The 27,285-nt window shown below is 52.7% G+C and overlaps 1 protein-coding gene across 3 annotated transcripts in view; it reads right to left on the bottom strand.

Moving 5' to 3' along the window:
- Positions 1-3,687: 3,687 nt before the first annotated feature.
- The window catches only part of LSS (lanosterol synthase (2,3-oxidosqualene-lanosterol cyclase)), a 23,804-nt gene continuing 206 nt past the window's right edge, over positions 3,688-27,285 (bottom strand). The window contains exons 2-22 of one of the 3 annotated variants that reach the window (XM_019554357.1): positions 27,110-27,278; positions 26,455-26,593; positions 25,814-25,922; positions 24,871-24,992; positions 23,993-24,089; positions 23,274-23,409; positions 19,932-20,040; positions 19,156-19,274; positions 18,651-18,748; positions 17,923-17,950; positions 16,405-16,461; positions 15,811-15,882; positions 14,163-14,213; positions 12,312-12,461; positions 9,004-9,100; positions 8,621-8,726; positions 7,653-7,718; positions 7,042-7,122; positions 6,015-6,185; positions 5,577-5,655; positions 3,688-4,215 (exon numbers count right to left, since the gene is read on the bottom strand). In XM_019554357.1, coding sequence (XP_019409902.1) covers positions 4,012-4,215; positions 5,577-5,655; positions 6,015-6,185; positions 7,042-7,122; positions 7,653-7,718; positions 8,621-8,726; positions 9,004-9,100; positions 12,312-12,461; positions 14,163-14,213; positions 15,811-15,882; positions 16,405-16,461; positions 17,923-17,950; positions 18,651-18,748; positions 19,156-19,274; positions 19,932-20,040; positions 23,274-23,409; positions 23,993-24,089; positions 24,871-24,992; positions 25,814-25,922; positions 26,455-26,593; positions 27,110-27,278 — 2,260 coding nt within the window. In that variant the 3' untranslated portion in view covers positions 3,688-4,011. Of the gene's footprint in view, positions 4,216-5,576; positions 5,656-6,014; positions 6,186-7,041; positions 7,123-7,652; positions 7,719-8,620; positions 8,727-9,003; positions 9,101-12,311; positions 12,462-14,162; positions 14,214-15,810; positions 15,883-16,404; positions 16,462-17,922; positions 17,951-18,650; positions 18,749-19,155; positions 19,275-19,931; positions 20,041-23,273; positions 23,410-23,992; positions 24,090-24,870; positions 24,993-25,813; positions 25,923-26,193; positions 26,432-26,454; positions 26,805-27,109; positions 27,279-27,285 lie in introns of those variants that run through there. The other 2 variants (XM_019554356.1, XM_019554358.1) reach the window with 2 other exon arrangements.

Genomic DNA, 27,285 nt, shown 5'->3' with positions numbered 1-27,285 from the left:
AAAAAAAAAAATTGATGGGCCATGTGAGAAGACCATCTGCCCAGCAAAAGGAGACCCTGAGCAGCCACAAACTCTGCCCTTTTATCTGCCAGCCTGATGCTCAGCCTCAGAGAAATTTCACAAGCCCACAAGCCTGCTGGATCCTTCCCTAATGGGGCCTGAACACTCTCAGCTGTCCCAAAACTAAAAAATGTTTAAAAAACACATTTTGTCTGCACCAACTCACTCATCCTCAGAGACATGCCCCGGGCTCCCACTGAAGCCCCGCCTAAAATCTTGGGCTTGGCACTACACCAAGCCCTTCATCTTTGCGTGCCAGAGCCTTGGACTCTGAAGCACATCTCAACATGGCATTTCTCGGGGTGAAAAAAAAAAATTCTAAGCCTAGAGACACCCACCAAAGACCAAAGATCGCATGGCCCACACCCAGAGTTGAACTCCAAACTGTTTTATTGCCAGATTAAGACTTAGGCCAAGGAGTCACAGAAGAAGCTATTCTGCTTGCCTCTCTTCAGGCCCAGCGCTCATGCCATTTCCTGCTGCCAAAGTGCACAAAAAACCTAGAGCCCTTGGCCACCCAAAAAAAGACCACAAAAAAAAATTTCATGGCAAAAAAGAAGCCATGAGCAGCCACAAACACTTTTATCTGCCAGCCTGATGCTCAGCCTGAGACATTTCGCAAGCCCACAGGCCTGCTGGGTTCCCCCCTGACAAGGCCTGAATGCTCTCAGCTGCCCCAAAACTAAAAAATTCTTTAAAAATGCATTTTGACCACACTGTCTCACCCATCCTCAGAGACATTCCCAGGGCTCCCAGTGGAACCCGTCCTAAAATCTTGGGCTTGGCATGACATGCCAAATCTCCATGGAGGTTTTGGAATGCCGTTCCAAACCCTGCATCTTTGCATGCTGGAGCCCTGGCACCCAGATGGGCTCTGAAGTGCATCTCAGCATGGCATGCCTCAGGCTACAGGGTAGCAGATGGCATTCAGGTGAGTCATGTGACCCTCTAGGTTTGGGGCTTGCAGTCTATAACCCCAGCCATAAGGCAGAACAGACGGTCTGCTGCTGGCCAGGTAACATCTGGTGGAACGTGGCTGGGATGGTAGGGGAGGTGGAGGTCCCAGTAGGCCCAAGGAGCAGATGCCAGGGGAGAGTGGCCACAGGACTCCAGGAAGGCTAAGAAGAGCCCAGGTGGGGCTGGATTTCAGAACTTAAGCCTTAGACTTTAATAGTGCTTTAAACTGTACTTTGTTTCTTTCCCCCTTGTTGTATAATAAATCCAGCTTTTGTTGGTACATTGCTTGCAAGGGAGAAGTTTGTTCATTCAGGACACCTCAGTAAAAATCTAGTTGTCCCAGGTGTCTGGGAGGGGGCTTGAGCCAAAGCTGAACTTATTTGGGACCCCCCCAAAATTTGGACCTTATTTTTGCTAACAGGTACAGAGAGCAGACCAGCAGGGGTCAGCACTGCTCAGAGCCACAAAGCAGCAATGGGGACAGCCACAGCTTGACCCATGTCCTGGTGCAGAAGCTGCCAGGAGGGAGCAAGTGGAGAGCAGGCAGAAGCTGCAGGTCAGGAGTGAGGGTTACTGGCAGGGCTGGGGTGGACTGGCGGGCACCAGCATGTCAGAGCTTCTTAGCAGCACAAAACAGCAGGAGAGGGACAGCCACAGTTGAACCCGCATCCTGATATGGAAAGAAACAGCTGCTGGGAGGGACCAAGTTGGGGGTTAGGCAGGGGCTGTAGGTCAGGAGGGGCATCGGCATTTCAGGGCTACTCAACATCACAAAACAGTGGGGTGGGGACAGCTGCAGCTGGACCCACATCCTGATGAGTGCAGGGGGTGGGGGCAGGGGTAGCTCCGATTTTCCATGATTTAAAAAAAATCCAAAATCAAATGCCAAAAGATACAAGTATTTAGAATTTATTTCATGAATAGTGACTGAGGCACTGGTAGGATTCCAAATTGCTTTAAAAGTAAATATATCAGTAAAACATTCTGTTCAACCAATACCACACACACGTTTCATTTAATCGTGAAAAAATGTGGATTTAGTGTGGCCTCACTTCTTCAGTATGTACCCCTTCTGAATACTCTTTACCTGTTCCCACACCTCATCCCTGTGCAGGGGGGCGGGGGGGGGGCGGGGCGGCACTTAGCAATAACAAGCAGTATCTGCAAAGTGCCTACACTATTAAACACCACCAAGGCATGAGGCACCTGCCTAATAGAAGCTTGGGAGCTCCTTCAAGAGAGAGAAGTCCTGGCCATCTAGCACGTAGTTACCATATAAATCACTCTTCTACTTTGCCCTAACCTCTGAGGCCTTCTTCAGCAGTGCCTGGCTTAGGGAAGTCCCTACATTAGTCAGAATATGTTACTGAACTCCTGCAGAGGAAACAAAATTGCCCACACCAGCTCTAAATTGAGGGATTCAGATCAATCTGTTTGGAATATCAGAAAATGGTGAGGGGGTTGGGAATACTAAACGATGCTTTTTGGTCTTCTCCTTGGTCCAGCCCAATATAAGTCTGTGATAACTGTCATATACTTACATGGCAGGATAGGCCAGAGGTAAGAATCTGGGAACATACCAGAACACGATGTAATCCAGTAGTCAAAATCTTGGCACCACCAAAATGAGTCATTGCTTCACCACATGATCTCTGACCAATTCAGATCAGCCTAATCTGAAAGCCTGGTGTGATCTCAGGAAAGAGCTCTTGCAGGAAGATATTAGACACACACAGTACATTAGCATCAGCAACACAATTAGCAATTTATTAACCACCATCATTTGAAGATGTCTTCACCGTGAGGGTTTGCAGGTTAAACATATTTAGAGTTCAGTCCCCAGGAGACTCCTGATCAAGTGTGCACAAATGTAATCTCCATGGGGATCCTTGTGACGTTCCCAGTCACAAGACTGTCACGCACTAAGTGTTCTGTATAGGGGTTACACGCATCTGCCAGTCAAGGGCACAATTCCCTAAGTTTATTTATTACTGCCAGTTGTTATGCCTGAAAAGCATTCAGTTAGGCTTCCTTGCTCATGTTAACAAAGCTGCCTGCCCTACTGCTCCTCGTGTGACCTCACTGGGATGAGGAAATCCTGCAACATACAAAACTGGCTATGACGCAGTGAGAAGGAATGTTTCCAATGCTTCATCCTAAAAACATAAAGTACCAAGAGCTGCAAGAGAGAAAGGATCCTAGGCCTGGGGTTTCTTCCCATGGGGAAGGCTGCTGGACAAGCTTGGGCAAGTCACTTCACTGCTTTGTACTGTACTTCCCTGTCTGTGAAATAGGGATGATGCCACTTACCTCCTTTTAGATCTATGGATGAGGACTCAGTTATTGCTGAGAAGGAAGGGGTTTGCTGAACAGCAGCAGAAGCAAGTTATCTCCAACTCCATGAGAGAAGGGATCTGTACCACTCCCTGCATGCATGCTTCAAAACTGAAGGCACTTAGAAGGCACATTGCTGAGACAGCACCACACAGGCAGCCTGGCTTTTCCAGGCGAGTTAAAAAGTTTTCAGAAGACTGTACAGATTCCCCAGTCGTCAGGAATTTCAGAAGGGGAGTGGCACAGTACCACCAATGCTACTGTACAGATCCAGCCCAGAGACCCTGTACTGTAAGAGGAAGGGAGGAGGGAGCCACCTTTCCCAACTTGCTTAGTCCAAAATGATGTGGGCATATCTGAGTTTGAAGGAGCTGTGAAGCACTTCTGCCTGTCCTGATACTTTTACTTGAAAGATGCAGCCTTGAATAGAATTCCTGGAACAAAATTAAAGGATGACCCGTACCACCAATTAGCAGGGGATCTGACTGTGAAGAAGCCAAAGCCACACACAGGTAGGTACCAATCTAGGACTACAAGAAAAATTAGTTTGTGGAATTCACCAGTAGAAGAGCACTGCAGGGCCTAACCACCTCCTATATTTACACCTGTAGGCATCTAGGCTGTCACTGCTGAGATAGGACAGCTGCTGAGGGCCCAAGCTCAGGTGCAAGAAACCCCTCGGTTCAGCTTTCCTCCAGCCAGAACTGTCTCTGTACCATCCAGGGATCCAGGCTTCAACTTGCCAGCCAGAGAGCTGTTGGGGTGCAGGCGTGAGAAGCGCCCCAATGTCCAGATGGGGAAGACGTTTCGGTAGGAGGTGTAGCTGATGGCACAGGACTTGTTGAACACACCAGCGATGTTCTCCTGAACAGGAATGGAGATGGAAAGGAAACAAGCTCAGCAGCAAGATCTCAGGAAGAGGCCAGCATTCCTGCCAGCAGCACACTGGTAAGTCTTTCGATGCTGAAGCCATTGTGCACATTCATTCACAGCTACACCATGGCCTATTCTGTGGCATGCATGTGCACATCAGGGCTCAGAACTAACAGAACTGCATTTTTCACCCCCTGGCAGGCAAACATGCCCCTCATCTTCGTGGTCACTCACATCAGAGTCATTACTCTTAGCACAATCTCACCCAGCTCTGCTCTGAGCAGGCAACACACATGGGATCACCCACCCATCTAAAAAGCAGAGCCACAGCTTTAATCCTTGGGAATCTCCAATATGGAGTCTGCCCTGGATCCTAAAAAAGATGTTTCTGTCAGAGGCCGAAAGTTCGAAGAGAAGCAGAAGGGAAAAGCTTCCCCTTCACGGGCTGCCTTGACAGGATACTGATCCATGCAATTGCTCAAATCCCAGGCAGAGATGGGCTGTGCCACAGCCCCGGGCACAGCTCTGCATGATGCCAAGCCACAGAACATTGCTAGCACCTGCCTCCGCGACAACGCTGGGGAGACACAAGGCCGTGCAACCAATCTTAGAGCTAAGCTGCACCCAGCTAGGAGGAGGTACCACCCAGCAAGGGCATTGGGCCTAGCAATTACAGAAGCACTATTTGTTTACATAAAGGGCAGCAGAGAAAGCTGAATATATGTAGGGGGAAGGCACTGCTGTTGGGAGGACTAAGACAGAGACCTGTCTCCTTCAGAACATGCTCTCTATCACAGGCCTGGGCATGCAGTGCCTTAGGCTACCACGTGGCCTTGGACTCTCTTGGGTCCCTTTCTGCTACCCAACACTCAGATAACCACAGCAACAGAACCACACCTGGTACATACATTACAGCTGGTCCGCTCAGCAGCATAGCACCCCACATCCCACACTGGCTCCCCACTCCACAAAGGTTCAGGTGAAGATCTCCATCACCCTGCTCTGAACTGGCTTGGCAAAGGCTCTGCTCTCAAGATCCACTCTTTTGGCAGCCATAACTCTCTCACAGCTACCACACCCCAACAATTACTTAATGTGGATGGCTGTCAAACACAGGAGAAGCAGAACGTGTCCAGGTGCTGGTCCTTGAACTGTGGGACTTATTGCCACAAGTATGGAGATACCACATGCCTCCACAGGTTTCCACCCACACAGCTGGGCTTCTGCTCCTACACGCCAAGAAAACCAGACACACAGAGCGTGTGTGTGACCCATTTCTGTATTCAGTTCTTCTGAGAACTTCTACAGTGCTGAGGAATGGATGTATTAGACAGGTGACAGGAGCTGCGTACCTGAGGCCAGTCACCATTGGGCAGCTGCTTGTCCATCAAAAGCTTGATGCCCTTCTCCAGCACCTCAACATCAGGATACCTGCAAAGCACAGGCAAAGAGGTGAACAGTCCTGACTCCAGAGAGCTAAACAAACCACCCCCACATGTCCTCTGGGAGCTCACATCCCTTCTGCAACCATTTCCACACATCTGACACTTTGTCCCAGGCTTGAAGGGACAGAAACAACCCATCACAGTGAAGCTATGCAAAAAACAGATCTGCTACAATGAGATCATCCTACACTACTCATCACAGGTGTCCCAAGACCATGAATACTGCAGTTACCCTCCACAACAGGTAGTGGCGAAGGCTCTGCTGTCTGAGGCTGGAAAGGACAATGCTCTCAAGCAATGCAAGTGCTAGGTATCAGCAGCCTGCACAGCTACGGTGGCTCCTACCTGACGGCCATGAGTCCCAGCAGGGCCCAGCAGGTGTTGTGGATCTGGGATGTGGCACTCTGCACGTATCTACGCTGCTCACAGGACTCAAAGTCCTCTCCCCAGCCGCCATCCTCCATCTGCTTGGAGACCAGGAACTGGCAGGCCTGGGCCACCTCCTTGCATGCAGTTCTAAAGGGATAAAACAGAGGCACAAGTGTCACTATCAACAATCCTACAGCAGGGTACCTCAGACCTGTAGGGACCACAGGGGACAGGGGCTCAGAGAAGGGAGGGAACACTGTTCAGCTTGGAGTTGTTTTATCTGCAGGGTTTGGTTGATGTCTAATGCCAAGCACAAAGCTCAAGTAGAAAACACAGGATTTGTGGCATCCCCAGAATGGGAAAGATCCCCAGTATACTTCCTGCCCCCTGCTAGTCCAGGCCAGCTCACAGGGGACAGGGCTGGGGGTGGGAGCAGGCCTGAGTACTGCCCTCTCCCTGTGTGGCTGTGTGCTGAGGAAGCACTGGCTGGACTCTGGTCAGGGAAAGTAGAACAAATACATTCCTCTCTGGGCTGGGACCTGAAGCACCAGAACCAGAGTTCAGTGAACCAGCCTGGCCTTCAGCCTGACTGCAGTATGTGAGCAGCAAACCACAGGCTGGGACAGCTTTCCTTAGTGGGCCCACAGCACAGCTCAGGATGCCAACGTACACCTTGCAGGCAGGGACCAGGCTACCAAGCAGGGCCCCAACATTCAAAAGACTAAGTTGCTAAGTGGCAGTGAGTCTCTGCCCTCAGGATAGCACAAAGGCAGAGAGGGTTTCTATAACCTGAAAGCCTCTTGGGCAGACTGGAAAGGGCTATGATCCAGATTTCACCAAGCTCCTCACCCTGCCCCCATCATGCAGCAGCATATCCCAGGCCCTGCTGTGCTCAAGGGACCCCAATGGCATCCCTGGGCTGTGCCCTGGCCAGGAGCTAGATCCTCAGCCTGTCACACCCTGAACACAGATTGCAAAGCCTTGCCTGGGTCTCCTCACTCACCTGTCACAGTACATGTGCTGCATGCAGGCCAACGCCTCCAGGCCAAACCAGGTACCATATGTGAAACAGACCCCCCAGCTCCTGGCAGTGGAAGGGAGATCACCAATCAGGAGAGCAGAATTCCTGGCTGGGCCAGCACCTACCCCAATGCCCGTGGAGCAGAATGGCACCGCTGGACACCAGGGTGAGTGCTGCTGTGGCATATCACACTTTGGGTTATGCAGAGAGCTCACCCCAAACTGTGGCAGGCACAAGTTGGGGTTAGTCACACCATGCCCCATAACCATTCTCCCTCCCCCTCCCTTCTCTTTTGTTTCAGCAGACTGTGGGACCTGGAGGTTCAAGTGACTCCAGGTACATTCCCAAGAGGCCCAATATAACAGGGCTCAGCCTGAGCTGGGGCCCCTTTGCATGGCTATCGCACCAAGAGAAATAACCAAGGCTGCTGATGGTTTCAGGAACTGCAGGAAGAGGCCAGCTCTGCCACCGGGAGCCTGGGAGTGGGGGCACTTTGCTCACTGCCCCAGACTACATCTGCCCCAAGGCTGCTGGGAGCAAGCCTCTCCCCTTGAACAAGGAGGAGGTGATACTACGTGCATGCAGTCACTCACCCTTCCCATGACCCGTCAGACCTCTGCATCCGGCGACAATACTCCAGCCCTTTCCACAGTGTCTCTCTAGGCAGAGGCAGGAGAGAGACTGATTTACTGCCCATCTGCTCCCTACTCTGAACAGCCCACTGCAGGGTTACCTGGACATTCCCATCCCCTCTGCGAGTGGAGTGGAGCCTGCCCTTATTAACAGCGTTCCTTGCCAGCTGTCAGGTGCAAAATGGCCCAGACAGACCTTTCCCATCTACTTCTGAGCTTCCAGACCAGCAGAGGGTCAAGGTCTGTGCCCCTGGGGCTCAAATGGAGATGGTCCCTTCCCACACCTCACCCAACAGCATCAGTACTCCAGAGCTTTCAGCCCAAGTCTCCTAAGGGGAAGTCATGTCACTACACTTTAGTGCCAGGGTCAAGCTGTCTGGGTCAGAGTGTGAGGGCATGACCTCAGCCTCTGCATCCAGAAACAGCTGGGCTGAGAGGACCACTTCCTGCTCCTGCCAACATTCCCTCCCACATACTAGACAAACACCATCCACTTCATACCCACAAGAGCTCTGCTGTGTGGTCATAAGACATTCTCTTCCAGAGTGTGTGCATCCAATGCTGGTGTCAGAGGGTAGCAAGAGGTGCCCCCCATTCCTCCCCACCCTACAGTACCTGTGCAGCACTACCAAGGAGTAGATACCCACCTGGCAGACAGAGGCCTCTGCAGTAGGCATGGGGCCTGCTGGAGCAAGGGACCATTGACCTGTTGTGGCTCAGCAAAGCCCAACCCTATATCAGGGCTAAACTTCTGCCTTGAGGGCCCTGCTCCAGCACCTGGATTGCTAGGGTCTTCCCAGAGAGCAGGCTGCAGGACCAGGGCCCCTGTCCAGTGCATGTCAGCAGGTGTCACTGCACCTGAACTGCAGGTTTCATCATGCCTAGTTTGAAGCTCTCCCCCAAATCACCCCTCTTGGCTCTGCCCTTACCTGATCTCCTGTGCCCTGTGTTCAGGGAACTTTTCATGGAAGTGTTTCAGCGCCTGCATGACTGCTGATGTGCACTCCACATAGGTGTAGTCTATCATAATGTCTCCTGCCAAAATGGGAGAGGAAACAGCTCTGAAACCCCAGACAACCTGCTGGAGACACTGTCAAGCACTGACTGGGCCCCAAAACGCTGCCTGCATCACACACACACACACACACTGTGGTGTGCAGCAGGCACCATCCCCAGTGACAGACACTGGCCCCAAGACTGCATGCTCCATTATGCGTGAACCTGCCTTTGAGCACTGCTTCCCACAGAACTGGGCTGGCTTCCCCTCATGGCACAGGGCACCAGGAGGGAGACATGGAGACATTGCCCTTACCAAACACCTCTGAGGGGTTCAGCAGCTCCAGCAGCCGGCCACCCCGCTTGGTTTCATACGTGGCAAAGCCTCCATCAGAGTTTCTCATGCTCAGCAACTGCTCAGATAGAGAGAGAGGGAGAGATGGGATCAGAACCAACTTTGTTCACCAGTGCTTAGCAGAGATTGTGGTTTCCACCATGGCCACTCCTCCTCAGAGATGACCATTTAGCAGCAGCCAGAAAAATGTTTATCCCTCTGTAAGCAGGTCATTTATCTTACTGGCTTCTGCAGAAGAATTTTCTCCTTTATAAGCTCCTCAACCAGTTCTCCAAAGCAAACAAACAAATGAAACAAAGCCTTCTTTCCTCTCCCAAACACTAGGACAAGAACCCCTTTCTGCTCTGCTCCCGGCACAGCAGTCTGGCTTCTCTGTGCAGCTAACCGTCCCCCTTACAGCTTGCTTCCTCCTCCCTTTTGCTTTCTCTTCTGGGAGCTGCTAAAACCCCTAGTGGGACACTCTATCCTTAGCCAAATGCTCCGCAGTTGGCTTCTCTTAACAGTCTGACTGTTCCTCTTTCAAAGGGTAATGTTACATGCCCTTTCCAGAGTGGCCACCTGGTCACCAAGCCTCCGTGAGCTAGCGAAGATGCTCACTTCTGCACATCAGGCCCTCTGAGAGGATTTTTTTTTGTGCTCGAGTCAACGGTAAACAGACGTACTCTCCCTCCCAGATTTGGTCCTGCACTCTCTTGGATACAGCCCTACAGCTTCTTTGAAGAATTTCTTCTGGATCACACTTGGTGAGTCTCAGTTGATGTAATTTTCACATACAATGCTTGAATTTCCTTTGAATGGAGCGGTGTAGCCTCATTAGCAGATGCTGCTTCTTGAGCAGTGGCCAACGTTAAACTGTTCTTTGCAAGGAGTCTGTATTGCAGGGCTTCATCTCAAAGCCCACACACCAGTCCATCAATCCCTCAGTAAATCCCATCAGGCAGCTGATTGCATTGCAGCCACCTACTGGTGGGAGTGCATAACACATGCCCGTAACCATGGGTAGGTAGCAAAGACCCTACTTCTGATTATACATCTGCACTGGCTCTGCTCCCTGCACTCACACTGCCTTGCTTACGAGTAGAAATCCAAAATGGTCCATCAGCTGCCTGCAGGGACTGAGAACAGGTCTACAGGCCGTCGGCTACACAGGCATCTCCCAGTTCACTGCCTGTCAGGACTGATGGAGGTAGTTCACCACTAGCCCGTGCTCAGGAGCCCCTCAGGGCAGCATGTGCCAGTCCCCACCTGGAAATCAGGCACCCACAGGTAGTGAGAAGCCCTGCACTGCTGGCCCTGCCTAGGCTCCTCCCTGGACTCCTGCCAGCAGGGTCCAACGCAAAGTCATGTCTGAACTTAGCTCCATGCACCAGGGCTCCAGTCACAGAGGGCATTTATACACATGCTCTGGGAGTGTGAGTGTGAGTGTAAGCATGAGCAGTGGGGAAGAGCTTTAATTAGAGTGGCTCTTGAGCATTTTGTGCATCAGCATCCCCACGCTGATGCTCATCGAAGGAGCTTTAGATACAAGAGTGCTATGTATTGAGCATTCCGCATTTCTGCCAGTTGGTAGTGTGAATTCATACTGTGTTTACCTCCTGCTGCATCCTGTTGTTACACTGGAAAGGCATTCAGTTAATAGGGCTGTACGAAATGACACCACTCCGTTTCAACTTGAGTTTCAAAGTTTCGATGGAACAGTGTTTCGTTTCAAATTTCATTTCAATTTGAAACCGCTGTTCCATTTTGTTTCATCAAAACAGTGACACTGTTTCAACGTTTCACCCATACACTATAATCGGGAAGCTCAAAACAGCCTCTCTCATCGCAGCTGGGTTGAGTTCCTTTCCCCAGTCCGATCCTAGGGCTGAGTTGCCTTCCCCAGCCCGATCCTAAGGCTGGGGGGGTAGGGGGGAGAGGGGGACTGAGCGATTGGGCTGAGTTGCCTTCCCCAGCCTGATCGCAGCACTGGGGAGAGAAACTGAGCCCCGGCTCAATTCCCTTCCCTTGCGCTGTGATCAGCTTCCCGCAGTCTGGCTGCAGGAGGCGGGGAGAACCAGAGCTGTGCTCCGGGCTGAGCCACATGGGGCTGTGGAGCTGCTGGGAGTGCAGCCCTGGTTCTCCCCTGTCACCCACCACCTGGCTACTTCAAAACTTGAAATGTTTTGACTAGTCTTGTTTTGGTTTCAAGGCTGTTTCAAAGCCCTTTGTTTCAATTGATTTTGCTGTTTCAAGCTCGAAATGAGTCAAAACAGTATTGAATTGGAACAGCCAGCGAAATTTTGCATAGTCCTATCAGCTAAGCTTCCTAGTTTATGTTAAAAGCTGGCTGCCCTGTTCCTCCCTGTGGGATCTCACTGGATGAAGAAACAAGAGTTAGAAGACAGAAAGACAATTGGTGCCATCTTGGGGAGCCCAGACATGGGTTTTTTTCCCCAGGAGGTATTTGGTGCAACTGCTCTCCCCTATGGTGACCTTGGGCTGATGGTGATCAGGTTGTGACCTCTATGCTGACCAGCTAGTCGTCCATTTGGAAACCATTCAGATGGCTGAGGCTAATCAGAAGCCTGCCTGTCACTGGCTCACAGGCTTTGACTGTGCACTTGTTCCATTTCCCAGGCCAAAACGAGTGACAAATCATATAATACCACCTTCATTCTACTGAAAAAAGAAAAGTCATTTTGCACCAACTCAATCTAAAGCAGAGAGATGCAGTTTCACTCAACACAGTGAGCTGCCAGATAAATGGACTGCAGTACACATTGAGTTGCATTATCTGAGAAACAATTTTAGTCAGTTTTGACTCTATCCTGAGGGATCAACTCATGCGTGGGGTTTGAGATGAAGCACTACAACACACAAAATAAAACACAACACAGCGCTGCTCAAGAAGCACTTGCTCACAAGGCTACATTCCTGTTCAAAACTGGACCTAAGCATCTATAAAAAATAGATTACAGACTCACCATGTGTGATCCAAAAGGAATTCTCCAAAGAAGCCCCCAGCAGCTCACAAGAATATAAATTCTTCATCCTAGGGAAGTTCCTATAGTTGTGGAAGGAGTCATAGACATGACATGCAATTTCCATGATGCTGAATGTTACCATTCCAAGTGGAAGGGTCCCAGTGAAGTGAACGTGTGTGTCATCAGAAGTTCAAGCTGTCTAGAAATAAGGCATCCAAGGAGGATACACCTCTGACTACCACTAATACTGCTGCTGATCAAATGAACTTTCAGCATGTGGAATGCTGAATATTCACAGCCCCTTACCACATTCACAGCATCAAAGAGGCGCTGGGGAGGGACACGCTCTGTTATGAAGGGGCACTTCTCCTGCAGCAGCATCACTGACTTCAGCCCCTCCGCAGTGCAGTCAGCCACGATCCAGCCACAATCCCGGGTGCTAAAGGGGAATCCACCCTGCAGAGAATCAGATCCCATCAGCTCTAGATTGGCAATCATGCTTTCTCAGCCATGTTCTGCCTCTGCACAGGGGGAGATGTGACTTTCTTGCCCAGCTTCTACCTCATTTACAGCTGTGCTTGCGCTCGAGACCTGAGCAGAAATAGTCATTCTAGCACACGTTAGCCTCTATGGGCACCTATACACATGCAATAAGGCTGCTCTGATGTGCTATAATAACAGTGCATTGGAGCAAGGTAATTACTGCACTCCAGCATCACGTGCATCAGCATCCCTGCACTGAAAAATGGCAGCATGGGTGCTTTAACTAAAGCTAGCTCAACAAGTTTTAATTACAGTGCCCCTGCCATTTTTCAGTGCAGGGATGCTGATACACTTGATGCCCCAGGAACTTTAATTAGAGTGGTTCCAAGAGCTGCTCTAACTAAAGCACCGCCCCCTCCACGCCCTCCTCCCAGAGCATGTTTATAAATGCCCTTTGTAGCTACCAGAAGCTGTGAAGCTAGGAAAACCCCTCATAGACAAAGGGATAAAAAATTATGGGGGAGAGGAGGGCCTGAGTGCGTGTACACATGCACGCATGCACTCCCCCAGCAGGTAAGTCTGTGGGAAAACGGGGGGGCAGATGAAGGCCCCAGTGGTGAGGGAGGAAGCGGGCGCAGGCAGGAGAAGGGGCTGGGGCGAGTAGGGCCTTGGCCAGGCCGGGTGGAGGGACAAACGGAGCCCTGGGGGCATGTGCCTCCCTACCCAATCTGTTCATGGGACAGAGGTGGCTGCCACTGCGCATTGGGCTTTGCTCCCTGCTGCAGTGAGGGAGGGAGTGGGGGCAAGGGCAGGCCCTGCAGAGCCAGGGCGGGGCACAGGACAAAAGCTGTGGGCAGGTTGTCTGGGGGGGCGCATGGAGGGAGTGGCAGCTCCTGCTGGGAAGGCATGGGGGGGGCATATGCCCCAGATCTGCGTGCAGGGCAAGGACGGGCTGCCGCTGTGGGATGGGACCAGGTTGGCACTGGGCTCTTCCTAGCAGGGTGGGGTTGGGCCATGCTGTGCTTGGGGCGCACGGCAGCCCTAGAAAGGGGAGTTCGGTGTGCTATGGCAAATACTGGGGTGGTCTCCTCCAATACCTCTCCTTCCAACACCACTGCCACCCAGCCTGAGCACAGCCCGGCCCAGCCCCTCTGCCAGGAAGAGCCCAGCACAGCCCTGGCCCCAGCCCAGTGACAGCTCACCCCGCCCCACACAGATTCAGTGGCAAACACCCCCCATGCCTCCTGGGGCGCACATAGCAGCAGGAGCCGTGCCCCCTGGACAAGCCGCTCGCAGCTCCATCCCACGCCCTCCCCTAGCTGTGCAGCAACTGCCCCAGCCCCAACTACATGCCCCCCCTCACCACTGCATGCGCCCCTCCCCACCTCCACTGCAGTCACTGGAAGCCTGTGGCCGGGCTGCCTTGCGGCCCTTCCCACTGCCCCGCATTTGGGGGAGCTAAGCCCTGTCAGCACCCACCCTCTGCTGCCTATGATTCCTCCTGCAATTGTGCTGCAAGCAATGCCAGATCACTTCTTTGGAGGCCAGGGACCTCAGACAGGTTGGTGTGTCAGTAAAATGGGCCTACAATTTGAAATCTGGACTCAGGGAAAATCCCATTCCCTTAGCCAATTCTGACAGCAAATTCTGCATAGGGCACATGACCAGTCATACCTTGTTCATCTGGCGATAGTACTTCTTGTAGTCAGGTGGATTGTCCGGGATCTGCAAGAGATACAAGGCCACAGGTTAGAACAGGAGTGGACAATTATTTTGGGAGGAGGGCCACTTACCCAGTTTTGGCAGGCTGTTGAGGACCACATGGGTGGCCCTGCCCCGTGACCAACGTTCCAATGTCTTGGGACCAATGTCCCAGGGCAAGCGTCAGTGGGGCCCAAAGTGGGGCACAGATTGGCAAGGGTCTGTGGAGCTGGCAGGTCTCCATAGAGCCCCTGCCAGCTGGGACCCCGCACTCCTGCCACTTTGCTCTGGGCTCCGCCAGTGCTGGCCCCGGGACACTGGTGCGGGCCCCGTGCTCCCGCTGGCTCCCTGCCGGCTTACACCCAGTGCCCCACAGCTCCACAGTACAGGCAGGGGGCAGCACTCAGCCCCGAAGCAGCTGGTGCTGAGCGTGGAGAAGTGGCCCCTTGCCTACCCCATGGCCGGCGCCTCACACTGCAGCCCACACGGGGATGCCTGGAGCGGGCACAGGCAGCATCATGCGAGCTGCAAGCGACTACAGCACGGGGCGCTGGCCATGGGGCAGGCGAGGGGCCACTTTTCTCCATGCTCAGCACCAGCTTGTAACCTGCCCCACTGCCAGCCTGGCCATGGAGCCAGGTTACAAGGTGGTGCTGAGTGCAGCAAGGTGCGGAAAGCAGCCCCTCCCAGCCTCATGGCTGGCACCCCACACTGCAGCTGCTTGCAGCCTGCCTGGGGCTGCCTGTGCCTGCTCCAGGCAGCCCCGTGTGGGCTGCAAGTGCCTGCAGCACACGGCACCAGCCATGGGGCAGGGAGGGGCCGCTTTTCTCCACACAGGGAAGGAGCCCAGGGAAAAGCTGAGTGTTGGGGGGAAGCGGCCCCTCCCCCGCCCAGTGCCTTGCACTACAGGCACTCGCAGCCTGCATGGGGCTGTCCAGAGCGGGCACAGGCAGCCCCATGCAAGCTGCCAGCAGCTGCAGCACGGGGCACCAGGCATGGGGCAGGAGGAGCTGCTTCCCCGCCCCCCCCCCATGCTCCTTCCCTGTCTGGGGTCCGTCCCCCTTCCCCCACCACTTACCTGAGCTTCCCACACCAAGGCAGCCATGTGCTCCCAGCCTAGAAATCCTGGCTGGGGCTTCTGGCTGGGGGCCAGGGCTGGGTGGGACCCGTCTCCCCCTGGGTCCTACTGCCCTTGGTTCTTGTAATTTTTGACAGGAACCAAGGGCAGAGAAATATTAATTTTTTACATTTTTTTAGGGGCCCCACGGGCCATATAGAACGGCCTCGAGGGCCATATTTTGCCCACCCCTGGGTTAGGAGAGGAGAGCAGGTCACTGCAGATCAGGGCCTGCAACTTCCTTCCTGCCCCATCACTACAAACAGCGCCTGTGGAGTTGTTTTACATACAGCACCCTGGTCAAGTCAACAGAGCCTGGGCAGGGGCAGCCTTTTAGCCACTGTGAATCTCACTGGAATTAATAACAGGCAAAGCTCCTAATGTGTAGAGTGAATGAGAAGAGCTGGGAACAGGCCAATAAATTTAGAAAGAGGCAATGGACACAGTAGTCTCAGAAAAATCAATACAGCCTACCCACATCCATGACACGAGCCTAGCACTCACCTGGCTGATTCGGAGGAACTCATGGGCACGTCTTAGACAAGAACTGAACTCTGGGTTGTCTTGGGCTCCAGCCTAAGAAGGATGTAGACAAAGTCAGACAGCCACTGCTACCTGCCAGCCAGAGAGTCTGGCCCTGGGGAGAAATCAAATAACTAAATATCCCATGGGATCTGCTCCCATCACTGTCTCTCCCATAGGAGCCAAGCACACAGAACTGCAGCAGGAAGGGCCTGCAGAGACTTCTCTGCACAGCTGGTGTTACCCTAAATAAGGCCTGTGCTTTGAGGACTGCCTATGCCCTCAGTGGGGCAGGAGAAGACTTAGCTGCTTGCTACTGGCACAACAGGAATGTTTGGGAACATGGCTCTGTCTGACGATGCAGTGGCAGGAGGCAACACTCCTTGATCACTCACAGGATGTCAGACAAGATGACCAAATGAGTTCTGGACTTCAGGTGTACACAAACCTCTTCCCATTCCCCTGTTTATTACACACACACTGTAGAAGCTGGGACCAAACAGCTACAGCATGAAGGGTAATGCAGAATGCTACCTCCTCAGGAACCGAAGAATGCAGCACAAAAGGAAACCGTACCTCCAGGAAGGCTTGGATAGCAAAGGCTGTATCCCAGAGCTGGGATCCATTGGTGCCCTGAAACAGAGAGAACATGCTGTGATGAAATTTATCTATACAATTTATGCTAGTCATGTAGAAGTGTTTCAATTTTGCTTTCAATGCTGATTCCAGAATATTAAGTGTTGATGCTACTTGATGGAACCAGGTCAAACTGGACTGATCAAACCCATGGGAACCAGTTAAAACGAGTTGGAACTGATTCAAATCAGTCAGAACAAGTCACTTCCGACTGGTTTGAACCTGTCCAAATAATTTCCAACAGCTTTCAACCAGTTCAAACCAGTGTGAACCAGATTCCAATTGGTTTGAACTGGTTCCAAGCCAGCTCAGTTCCCTGTTCACTCGATCCACATCCTTTGTGATATTATCAACTCATACCATAATCCTCCTCAGATGTAAACATTGTTTTTAAAAGTATCCCTTCAACCTCCTCTAATTCTATCGGTTAAACAGTTAACCAATAACACACCGGGGGGTGTGGAGCCCCATGCGGGAGCAGTTGCAGCTGCCTGCCCAGAGCAGTATGGGGAGCCAGGGGCTGCAGACAGACTCGTTTGGACACAGCTACTGCTGGGAGCTGCACCCTGGGACCTCTGACAGGGGGTGGAAAAGGCAGCAGCAAGCCCCACCAGACAACAAACAACATAGCCTGGATGGCAGCAGGGACGGGTTTTCCCAGCCCACTGCAGCCCTGGGTGTCCTGGGAGGGAAGGAGTATGCAGTGCTGGTTGGGAATGGTTTTAAACTTCAAGTAGCCTGTTATCTCCCTCCAGCCAACTTCCTGGCACCTATGAATGAGCAGCTAATTATTTAATTGATGAGTTAATTAGGCCACCAACTGTTTTCCAGTACCATGAAAGAGTCACACCCTGTAAGCAACAGGATTGATTTCTCACCATGGTAAACACACAATAGATGGTCTTGGACATGCACAACAGTCGCACAGTGCACAGGCAAGAGCATCAGATAGGTAAAATATAACTAAGAGGAAAAAGAGTCAGGCCTGAGGAGTGAAGCAGAGGGATGCAAGGTCCATAAAGGCTGCACCAAGTATCCTCAAAAGTTTCAGCATGAGGATAATGTTGGAATGGTGTGGGATCCTAAACCCAGCGAAGGGAGCTGTGGCTACAGCCTATGAGGATTCCTGTCCTTGGATTAAAAGGTGGTATCATTCCCTCCTGCACCCCTTTACCCCACAAAGCCTAGGGACTGGTGAGGCTCTGCCGGCAACTGAGGCAAAGGACCATGGCAAGTCAAACTGGAGAGGTCCCCTTGAGCACCCCTTTCAGCCTCAGAAGCCCATCCATCTAAGCAGTGTTCAGCAATAGGAAGCAGGGCTCAAATATCAGCAGCTCTAACCATAGCAAGACTGGGGTCTGACCCTTTTCCATCTCTGTATGCTGTTACTGGGATGGCTAAGCCCCATCCCAGTAACAGCAACTTCCCATTTTCACTGCTTGGATTTGGACGCCTTACCTGCATCTTCATGCCATCAAGTCCCAGCCTGTGGGAAAAGAGAGCACAGCACTGAGGTGGCCTGCAGAATGCAGCAATATCAGCCACTTACCACCACCATGAAGACAACATCAGACACTCAGGTGAACCAGCAGGGTGCAGGGAGCTGAGCTTCACAGACAGCGTCTGGGGAAAGACCCTGGAAACCCTGTGTACCTGTGCCATCCTTCTCAGAATACAAGGCCCCCAGCTGACTGGCAGAACTGAAGCAATAGGGATTTGCTCATGAGGGACTGCTGGCTACAGCAAGGATCACCAACCAACAGCCCAGGAACTGGATTCAGGCCCTTGAGCGATTCCATTCAACCCACAGAGCCAGGTCATCAGTAGCAGTTTGATAGCAGGAAAGACTAGTGCCCAGGGAAGCAGCAGTGGAGACAAACAGGTTGCAAGCAGCAGCTTGCCTCCAACTGAGCTGTGTTCTTTCAGTCCACATTCCCAAAAGTCTACCAACCCCTGGGCTACAGAGCTGGCTAGAGGGCTAACCAGATAAGAGGCCCTTCTCTGCCTCCACCTACCCCATACTAAGACTCCTGAGGCTTATGCTGCAGGTCACCCCTGGACCACAACACCCTCTAACTCCTTGGTGTAAGGACAGCTTAAGACCTTCCCCACTCTGGACCTGGGCACTGCTTGTGCCGGAGACATAAGCCCATTCCCCTGGACAGAGTTAACAGGACCAGCCTTACCAGAGATAATCTGGGATTCTGGAGACATGCTCCTGGAAAGCCAGGGAGCTTGATCCCTCCACATACCAGCAAACCAGCATGTTAATGGTTTTGGAAATCTGCAAGGAGCAGAGTGCAATTACTCTCCCTGGGGTGGGTACCAAGCTGTCCTTGACACAGATGTGCCAGCACCAGCTCCCATCCCACCAAGCCCTGGCATCATTGGTCAGCCTTGAGGACAATGCCCAGGGCTTATGTTCTGCCCTGTGATGGAGGCTTTAAGCATTTCTGGAAAAACTGGTATCCTCTAGTGAATATTACCACATGCAGCACAACAGGGCCACAACTCTGACAGAGATGCCTGCTACTCTAGTGCCATAGGTAATGATGACAGCCCATATACAAGAGGCAGGGAATCTATGAGGGCAGTGTCCATGTAGAGGGAGGGGCACAGGGCCAATCCTTCAGCACTGCACAGGAACTGGTGCTGCCTTCATTCATGTGGGGAGGTAAAAGAACCACTTACTGGGCCAATGCTGATAGCTTTGGTGAACCGGTCATCAGCCTTGATGTGGTCATACAGCTCATCTATGGCTCGTTGGCGCAGGCGATAGCTGTGGTGGGCTTCATACAAGTTCAGTATGGCTGGGCCAAGAACAAGAAACATGCACAAGGGAACTCTCTCCAGCTATATAGTCCCAGCTCCTGTATCTGTAGGACCCAAGCAGACCTGGACAGCCTGAGAGGGAAGGTCTGTGTAGGCAGGGCCAGGATCCCAGCCAGCTTCCCAAGGAGAAGAGCCCACAGAACAGCCAGAGCCCAGCCCAGTGCTGCAACTCCAGAATTAAACCCTCCTCTCTTATTTGGCTGCTGCTCAGCCCTAGACAAGCAGGGGTAGCATGAGCAAAGTTAAAGGGGATGAACCAGAGCTGCCAACCAAGATCCCAGAGCCATTTCTATGTTCTGCACACACTTGAGCACTGATACATGGTGGACGCTACACTCACCTGGCCTGACAACTCAGCCACCTACAGGTCTCATGCTGACATCTGCAGCAACACTGCATGGCAGACACCAAGCACAGCTTTCCTAGGTACACTCCTACCCTCCACAGGTCCAGGCTTTTCCCACTGGGTGGAACCCAGCAGCACATCAGTGCATAAGGCCAGGGTAGGAAGCATGGGCCAGTATTCTCATCTGACTCAAGGCTATGAGGAAGGTCTTGGTTCCAACATCAGCTCGCTTGCAGGTACTGCAGACAACACGGTGCTAGTGACCCAACCCAGCCAGCACATCACTCACCATAGGCAACTGTCAGCAGCCAGCTGTGTGGGGTATACAGATCACAGGCAGCCACATTGTTCCTTTGGGCCGGCCAGTCAATTCTGGAGTAGTCCTGGATATACAGCTCCTAGCAGGGAAAAAATGCAGGAGATAAGCTTGCCTGCAACCAGGGCAGAATAAGGAGAAAGAAACCTGAGAGAGATGGATGCATTTATCCCTACCGAACTTAGTGGTTTCATTAGCAACTGGGGAAAGACAACTAATTCCCACACGGAGGCTCAGATTACTAGTACAGAACTGCGGTGTTCAACCACTTCTGCATGCAGGTCTCCATGTTTAGCCTTGTGGAAGCTACATCTAGTACCACTTTAGGAGAAAAAGGAGACAAAAGGCTGAGAGAGAGAGAAGCTGGCAGGAAAAGAAAACCCCCTCCAAAAAGAAGAAAAAAGTAGGACCTGGGGTCCTAATCAGTCCACTCCAGCCCCAGAAACAAGGGCCATGGAAAGGCCGCTCCAGCTTCAGCAACCAGGAAAACCCATTCAGTCGAAAGGCATATCCTTCTGGATCATGGCATAACTGCAGCTCGCCACACCCCTGCGTTCACAGCAGCTCTCTGAAGCAGACTAACAAGGGGCCTGTTCCACAGAGCCAGGTCTGGTTCACAGAGGACAAGGCTCAGCACTCTCCCACATCAGATCTCTCTCTTTCCAGAATCATAACCTGGGCCCTACTATTACACACCCTTTGAGAAACACAGGCCTTGGGTATGCCCAATGCTTATATGTTCAGTGTCTTATGAATGTCTGCTGGGAGAGCCTGACTGCTTTAAAATCCCAGGCATCCCTGTACTTTGCTTCCTTTTTTTGTCACCCTCTTAATTCTCACCCACCTCCCTGTCCCCTTCCCAAAAGCCTCCTCCAATTCTTGTTCCAAAAGAATTAACTCCCAACTCCTCCCACTGTCTGAAAAGTGCCTGACAATGTCTGCATCCACAATAGCCATGGAGGGCAGAAGAATTCCCACCTTGCAGTCACTGTTTCATCTTATTGTAAACAAAAATCAGATCACTGCTCTATCCTGGTATGCCATTACTTCTACTGGAGACAGGCAAAACAAAAAAACAATGACTGGAAGCTGAAGCCAAAAAAATCCGAAGGGGGCATACAGCAAAGTTTTAACTGAGAGAAAAGCCGCTGAAACATACTACCAAGGGAAGCTGTGGAGTATCTATCTGCTGAGGTCTCCAAGTCAAGTTTGGATGTCTTCATGGAGGACACATGCTTTACCCAGATGCAAGTCCTTGACCTCCACAAAGGAGGAACTAGGTGAAATTCTCTGACCTGCAACATATAGGTCAGGCCTTTTGGGGACTCAATACCTTTAGTCCAACAGCACAGCACTAACAGCACAGCCCTGGCACAACACAGCACACCCTGGAAAAAGTTACTACTGCCTCTGTAAGGGCGAGAGGCTTCTTCATGTGAGTTTCAGAGTTTCTAGGGTCGGAAGGGACCTGAGTAGATCATCGAGTCCGACCCCCTCCCATGGCAGGAAAGAGAACTGGGGTCAAACGACTCCAGCAAGGTAATTGTCAAGCCTCCTGTTAAAGCCCCCCAGAGTAGGAGCCAGCACCACTTCTCTTGGAAGTTGGTTCCCAATCCTAGCTGCCCTGACCATGAAGTAGCGCCTCCTGATATCTAGCCTGAATCTCCCCTCTGCTAGCTTGTGACCGTTATTCCTGGTCACTCCTGGTCGCGCTCGGGGGAACAGGGACTCCCCTAGTGCCTGCTGATCATCCCTGACTAGTTTGTAACAGGCCACTAGATCCCCCTCAGCCTTCTCCTATGGAGGCTGAACAGGTTCAGGTCCCGTCAGGGGTCCCTCAATGACCGCAGCCAATTCCCGCAGCACTCGGGGGTAGAGATCGTCCGGACCAGCTGACTTGAACATGTCCAGTCCCTCCAGACATTCCCTGACTAGATCCGCCCTGACCCTTGGCCTGGGTGCACCTCCCCTGGGGCCTGAGGGGGGCCCGGTGGGGGGGATGACCTGGTCCCTGCTCAAGAAAATGGAGGCAAAGAAATTGTTAAATATGTTGGCTTTGTCGTCTAGTGTGACGACCAAATTTCCTAGCACATCCTGCAGGGGTCCCATGTTACCTGGTATCTTCTTTTTATCCCCTATGTATTTAAAAAAGGACTTGTTGTTGTCCGTGATCCAGGAAGCTAGTCCCAGTCCCATCTCCATCTTGGCCTTCCTGATCCTCCCCTGCAGCCTCAAGCAGCTGCAGTGTAGTCCTCCCTGGGGATTCCCCCCCTGCCACCATTGGGTGTACACCTCCCTTTTGGCCAGGAGACATTCCCGGATGCTTCTGGTGAGCCATGGGGGCTTCTGTGCCCTCCTGCCCCCTTTGATCCATGTTGGGATTACCTCCCTTTGTACTCGGAGGATCGTCTCCTTGAGGAGCGACCACTCTCCTGAACACCCGACTCCCCCCCCGGGACCTCAGTGCTTCCCCGACTATTCTCCCTAGCTCATTGAAATCAGCCCTCCTGACATCCGGTGCTGCTGCCTTGCTGCAGGCCTTTGCCACCTTGCGCTTCGGCTAGAGCCACATGGCTGCAGCCAAGCCTGAGCCCATCCTGGAGCAAAAAAGGGGTTTGGGTGGCAGCGTCCTGGATCCACCCCACTCAGCTCCCCTCTGCTGCCCGGATGCACCTTCCAGCTTCAGTTAGCAGGGACACACGAGGGTGCCAGGACGACTCCTTCTTACCAAAACGCAAAGCATCTGCCAAAAGCAGCCGCTCAACCCTGGTCTGAGGTGCAGATGTTTGTCCCTGGCCTGGCCTGGCCTAACCATGGCAAAGGCAGGCAGCCACGTTGGGCAGGAGAGTCTCGTGCTGTTACAGGGACCCAAGAAAGCTCGTGCTCGCGCACGCAGAAACAATGAGAACTCTCAGGACTAACTGCTGATGCTGGAAGGCAGGGGAGCCCCAGGCTGCACAGGCCAGGCGGGGCCCGGCGGTGGTGGGACGCGGGTGCACGGGGCTGCACGTTCCAGTGCTCGTGCCGCAGCGCGAGTGAAAGCCTAGATCGCACTCAGAGTCAACCTGTCACCTGAACATGCCAAGGGACAAATCACAGACACTACATGCCTCAGCCCTAAGTGAAAGGTGAGGCAGAAAATGCCATGTGGCTTATTCTAAGCAGAATGCAATTGCCCACCAAGTGGAAATCCAGCACAAGGGATCTCAACAGAGAGAAGCATAAACAATGGCAGGGGAAGGAAAAATTCAGAGAGAAAGGCAGTAGAGCTCTGAGAAGCTGAGCACCACCATGCCCCTGGGGAGAGTAATTCACCTGTCGGAGGCTCTGCACCAGCTCATCCTCTTCAGCAGTCAGTCGGGAGGCATAACAGTAGCTCATTGGAAGGTAAACCTGGCGGCAGTGACACCAGAGCGTGGAAGGGTGTGCCGGGAACCAAGCAGGGAGCAGCCTGTCACACAAGAGAAATGGAGCTGTCGTGAGTGTGTGAGGGGGAAGGGGAAAGGAGTGCACAGGATGGCCAAAGCTCAGGGAACATGAATACACCCAGGGACAGGGGGCAGGGAGTCAAATGTGGGGCAAGCCCTTCAGATCATGGATGGAGTGTTATGAGGGGCTGAGATGCTCAGTGTCTGCCTGGGTTACAGGTGCTGTGGAAAGAAGAAAGCTGGAAGCTGAAGCAAAGCACCTCTTCTGTTTCCCTACACCATCACAGAGGGCTACTTTGCTGGAATTTGCTGTTGCTAAGACAAAGATAGATCCACCTCTGACACAGCTGACTTTCATTCAGAGAACAGGGGAGCAGTGGAACACCGACTGGGTAATGGCTGGCTTTTCCCAGCAGGCAGGAGTATTTTCCTTCATGCAAAGGCATACTCCTTAGGCCCTCAGCCGACTTGGGTAAGGGAGAAGGGATGGGGGCACAGAGCAAGCATAGGGCTGCAGACCTCTCAGCTGTGTGCTGTTGGAAGGGGGCAAGCTATAGCTGGGAATCTAAACCCAATACCAGCTCCACCCTGAAGAACAGCACATACCACATCTCGGGAAATAGTGTGTTCATTCCCTCCCAGCTGTAAACATTCAAGACAGCCAGCCAAAACTTCCCCCAGGAAGGGATTCCCACAGCACCACCTGGAAAGACAGACATCAGAGTCAGCCCTACTGAATAAGGTGTCAGTACCATCAGGGTTAGGGGTAGGGAATTGGCTGGAGACAGGATGTCAACTTTGGTAACCTTTATCTTTATCAACTTTGGTAACCTTTATTATAGGACCCAGGAGACAGGGACACAGGGATTTCTAACTGAAATTTTAGGTACAGCAGAGTTAACAGAGGCCCCTGAATCCCACAGAAAAGGATTGGGACAGGAGACCTGGGGAGGGGCTGGCAGTGTTTCTACCTTTCTCTGAAAGCAGGTGGCACTGCAAAGGAAGTGGGGAGGTGCTTGTGGCAGGCCAGAGGCACTGCAGAGCTATGGTTCAGGCCTGTGGGAACATGACAGAAACAGCCATGCAGAAGGGTCACCTGGGAAAAGGCACATTTGCCTGGCCAGAAGCCAGCTGGCAGGTGAGGCCACCAAGCCACTCCATAAAGCTGAGCCAGGTGACTGTGAACACTTAACAGATGGACCCAAGACGGAACTGCTCAATGGCTTAAGACACAACCAACTCACAGCAAGACTACAGCTGAGAAATGGACTGGGCTGCTCTAAGTTCAGTGGGTATTTGCAAGCTCCTGAAAACTGCACCTCTGATGTGGCAAACTTAGCAAGCAGCAAAGGAATGAACCCATGGATCACTGTCACTGTAAGGTGCAGGAGTCATAAGGATAGGAAATCACCTCTCAAAACACCTTCCCACCACATTTACCGCATAGGACGGGTGATAGTGTACATACATAGGCAAATGCTTACCTTTGCTATGGAGGTTGATCCGAGCCCGCACAAGGTCAGGGTCATCTGGCCCAACTCCCAGGATCCTCAGGGAGGTGTAATTGAGCGCTGTCCCAAACACTGTTGATTTATCTTCCACATGCCTGTTACACACACACACACACACACACACACACACACACACACAGAGAGGAGACAGGCCAGGGATGGAGGCCCAAGTGCTTGGCTTAAGCATCTTGTTTGTTTTCTACTAGAATGAATCTGAAGCAGGAGGTTGACTGAGGTGACCTGAGCAAAGCAGGGCAAATAAACCCAACAGGCAACCTCCCTGGTTTCTGCTGCCCTAAAGTGTGGGGTAACACCTTCAAGGCCTTCACTTGGAAGGTCCCTACTGATGTCCCAGTGATGATGGACATCTCTGGTTCCTGCTGGACATCAGAGTACCGTAGCACCAAGGCCCGCTCCTGCTCAACACAATACTAAGCCAGCAGGACACCCACAACAGGCAAAGGAAGAGCAGGACAGGCTTGGATAACACACAGGGTCTTTAAAGAACTGATCGGTGGCCCTGCTGAGGATGGACATTTCAGAGTTGTGGCATGTGGGATGACTCAGAAAGCCTCATCAATTTGTTTCAGTGTGTGGTGCTGGCTAGGAGTAAGATGTTGATGGAAAGACAATGAGATGGATTTGGCACGTGACACTGGATTTGGTTTTCTTCCCAAATTCACTTCCCGTGTTGCAAAGCCCAGCCTGGGCTCCGGTGAGATTGCAACAATTCTATTCAACGGGCTGGAAACCAGTTTGGAAAATTCTTGCTAAATTGTGTAAATCTGCATGACGTGGACACATGCAGACAGACCCAGGTCACCTTCCTTTTGTTCCTGTTCCCTCCTCTTCCTCCCTCCAGTGCACATAAGGACCCAGCCAAGACACCAAGAAAAGAAGATTTTCTGCTACTCACAAGCCCCATCCCCCATCTGGGAGCTGCACTGAGCGCAGGTAGCGCACCATCTCCTCCTTGTAACCCTCTGGCAGTGGGATCTTGGCAACATGGCAGGTGATCAGGAGACCTGATGAGTGAGAGCATTCCTCCTTTCAAACAAGCAAGCCCCAGTTATGAACATAAGAAATACTCTGGTTCAGAGAACATTCTCTCACAGAGCAACTGCAAAATAACTCGCATTGCATTTTAATTCATACCCCACCCGAACCCAACTCCCCACTTTTCAAACGAAAGTAAGCTTTTGGGGACAGAGCTCTATCATGCCCCACACATCAAACCAAAAGTGACCTAACTGGCTGAATACAGTCCTCAGTGCCTCACAACAGACACCAGCTTACTGTTAACCAAAACGGTCCTGAGACAGTGCAAATATGGGAGGGTCACCCATCACCTGTCTGGGGAACAATGAACTCTAACAATACAAAGCAGTGTTTGGCACACTAAGAAATGCAAGAATCTGCACTGCCTTTGTAGGCTGGGCCACAGCCTGGTCCTGAACAACCGTCAGAGAGCCAGCAAGGCAGCATCGCCCCCAAGCACCCTCGTCAGGAGGGGCTCTCTGGACAGAGCACCTGGAGCCACCTTCTCACTCCTGGTACCTGGCAGGAGGAAGAGGGGCCCCCCGTAGTCACCAGCCCAGTGCCCATCCTCTGCCTGCAGGCCAGAGTAAAACTGCATCCCATTCAGTGCTGCTCCCTGTGCGGTGCAGGCCCTGGGCAAGGTCTTGAAGAACTGGCTCTGCAAAAGAGAAGAGGAGTGGAGACAGGCAGAGGGACCAAGCGTGCTCCTGCTCACCAAGCGAGAACGACTGGAGGCTGCCATCTCCCGTGCTGCGATAGCGGGGTAAGGGAGCAGGTCAGTTTTACAAGAAAGAAGGACTTCTGCCACAGCCTCACAGTCGACTCCAACAGCGATGGTGAGTGGCAAGACCGGTGTCATCAAATCCCAGCACAGGGCAGCACCGCCCAACACAGGCAGAAGCAGCAGACGGCCCCCACGCTGGGAGCAGGGTGGGTATCTGCTGCCTTGACCCCCTCTGAACCAGTCCAAGCCCCTTGGCTAGGGGAGCAGGCAAGGGGCCTCCCGCACCCCCGCAGGGCCCAGGACCCCAGGCAAGGCCTCCACCCCCAGAGCCAGCCTGGACACTGCCGTGCCCAGGGGCTGCACCCGCTCGGCCCCCGTCGCCTGCCCCTGTGCCAGCCGCGGGGCACGGCCCTGGGCAGCAGCTCGGGGGGCCCCCAGCGCCGCACTGACCGTGGCCAGGCCGAGGGAGTGGGCCTCCAGCGCCGTCTGCCCGCGCTCCGCCTCGCCCGCAGCCGCCACGTGCCGCCAGCGCTGCCGCCCCTCCGCGCTGCTCAGGCGCCAGCGGCCGAGGTCGGTGGCGGGCTCCGTCCTGTGCGGGCCGCCGCGTCTCCGCACCGCCCTGTGCA

This window comes from Crocodylus porosus, unplaced genomic scaffold (assembly GCF_001723895.1).
Source record: "Crocodylus porosus isolate Cpor-Errol unplaced genomic scaffold, CroPor_comp1, whole genome shotgun sequence".
Classification (NCBI taxonomy): domain Eukaryota; kingdom Metazoa; phylum Chordata; order Crocodylia; family Crocodylidae; genus Crocodylus; species Crocodylus porosus.
The sequence above is the reverse complement of the archived record's forward strand: the minus strand, read 5'-3'. Positions and strand labels throughout refer to the sequence as shown.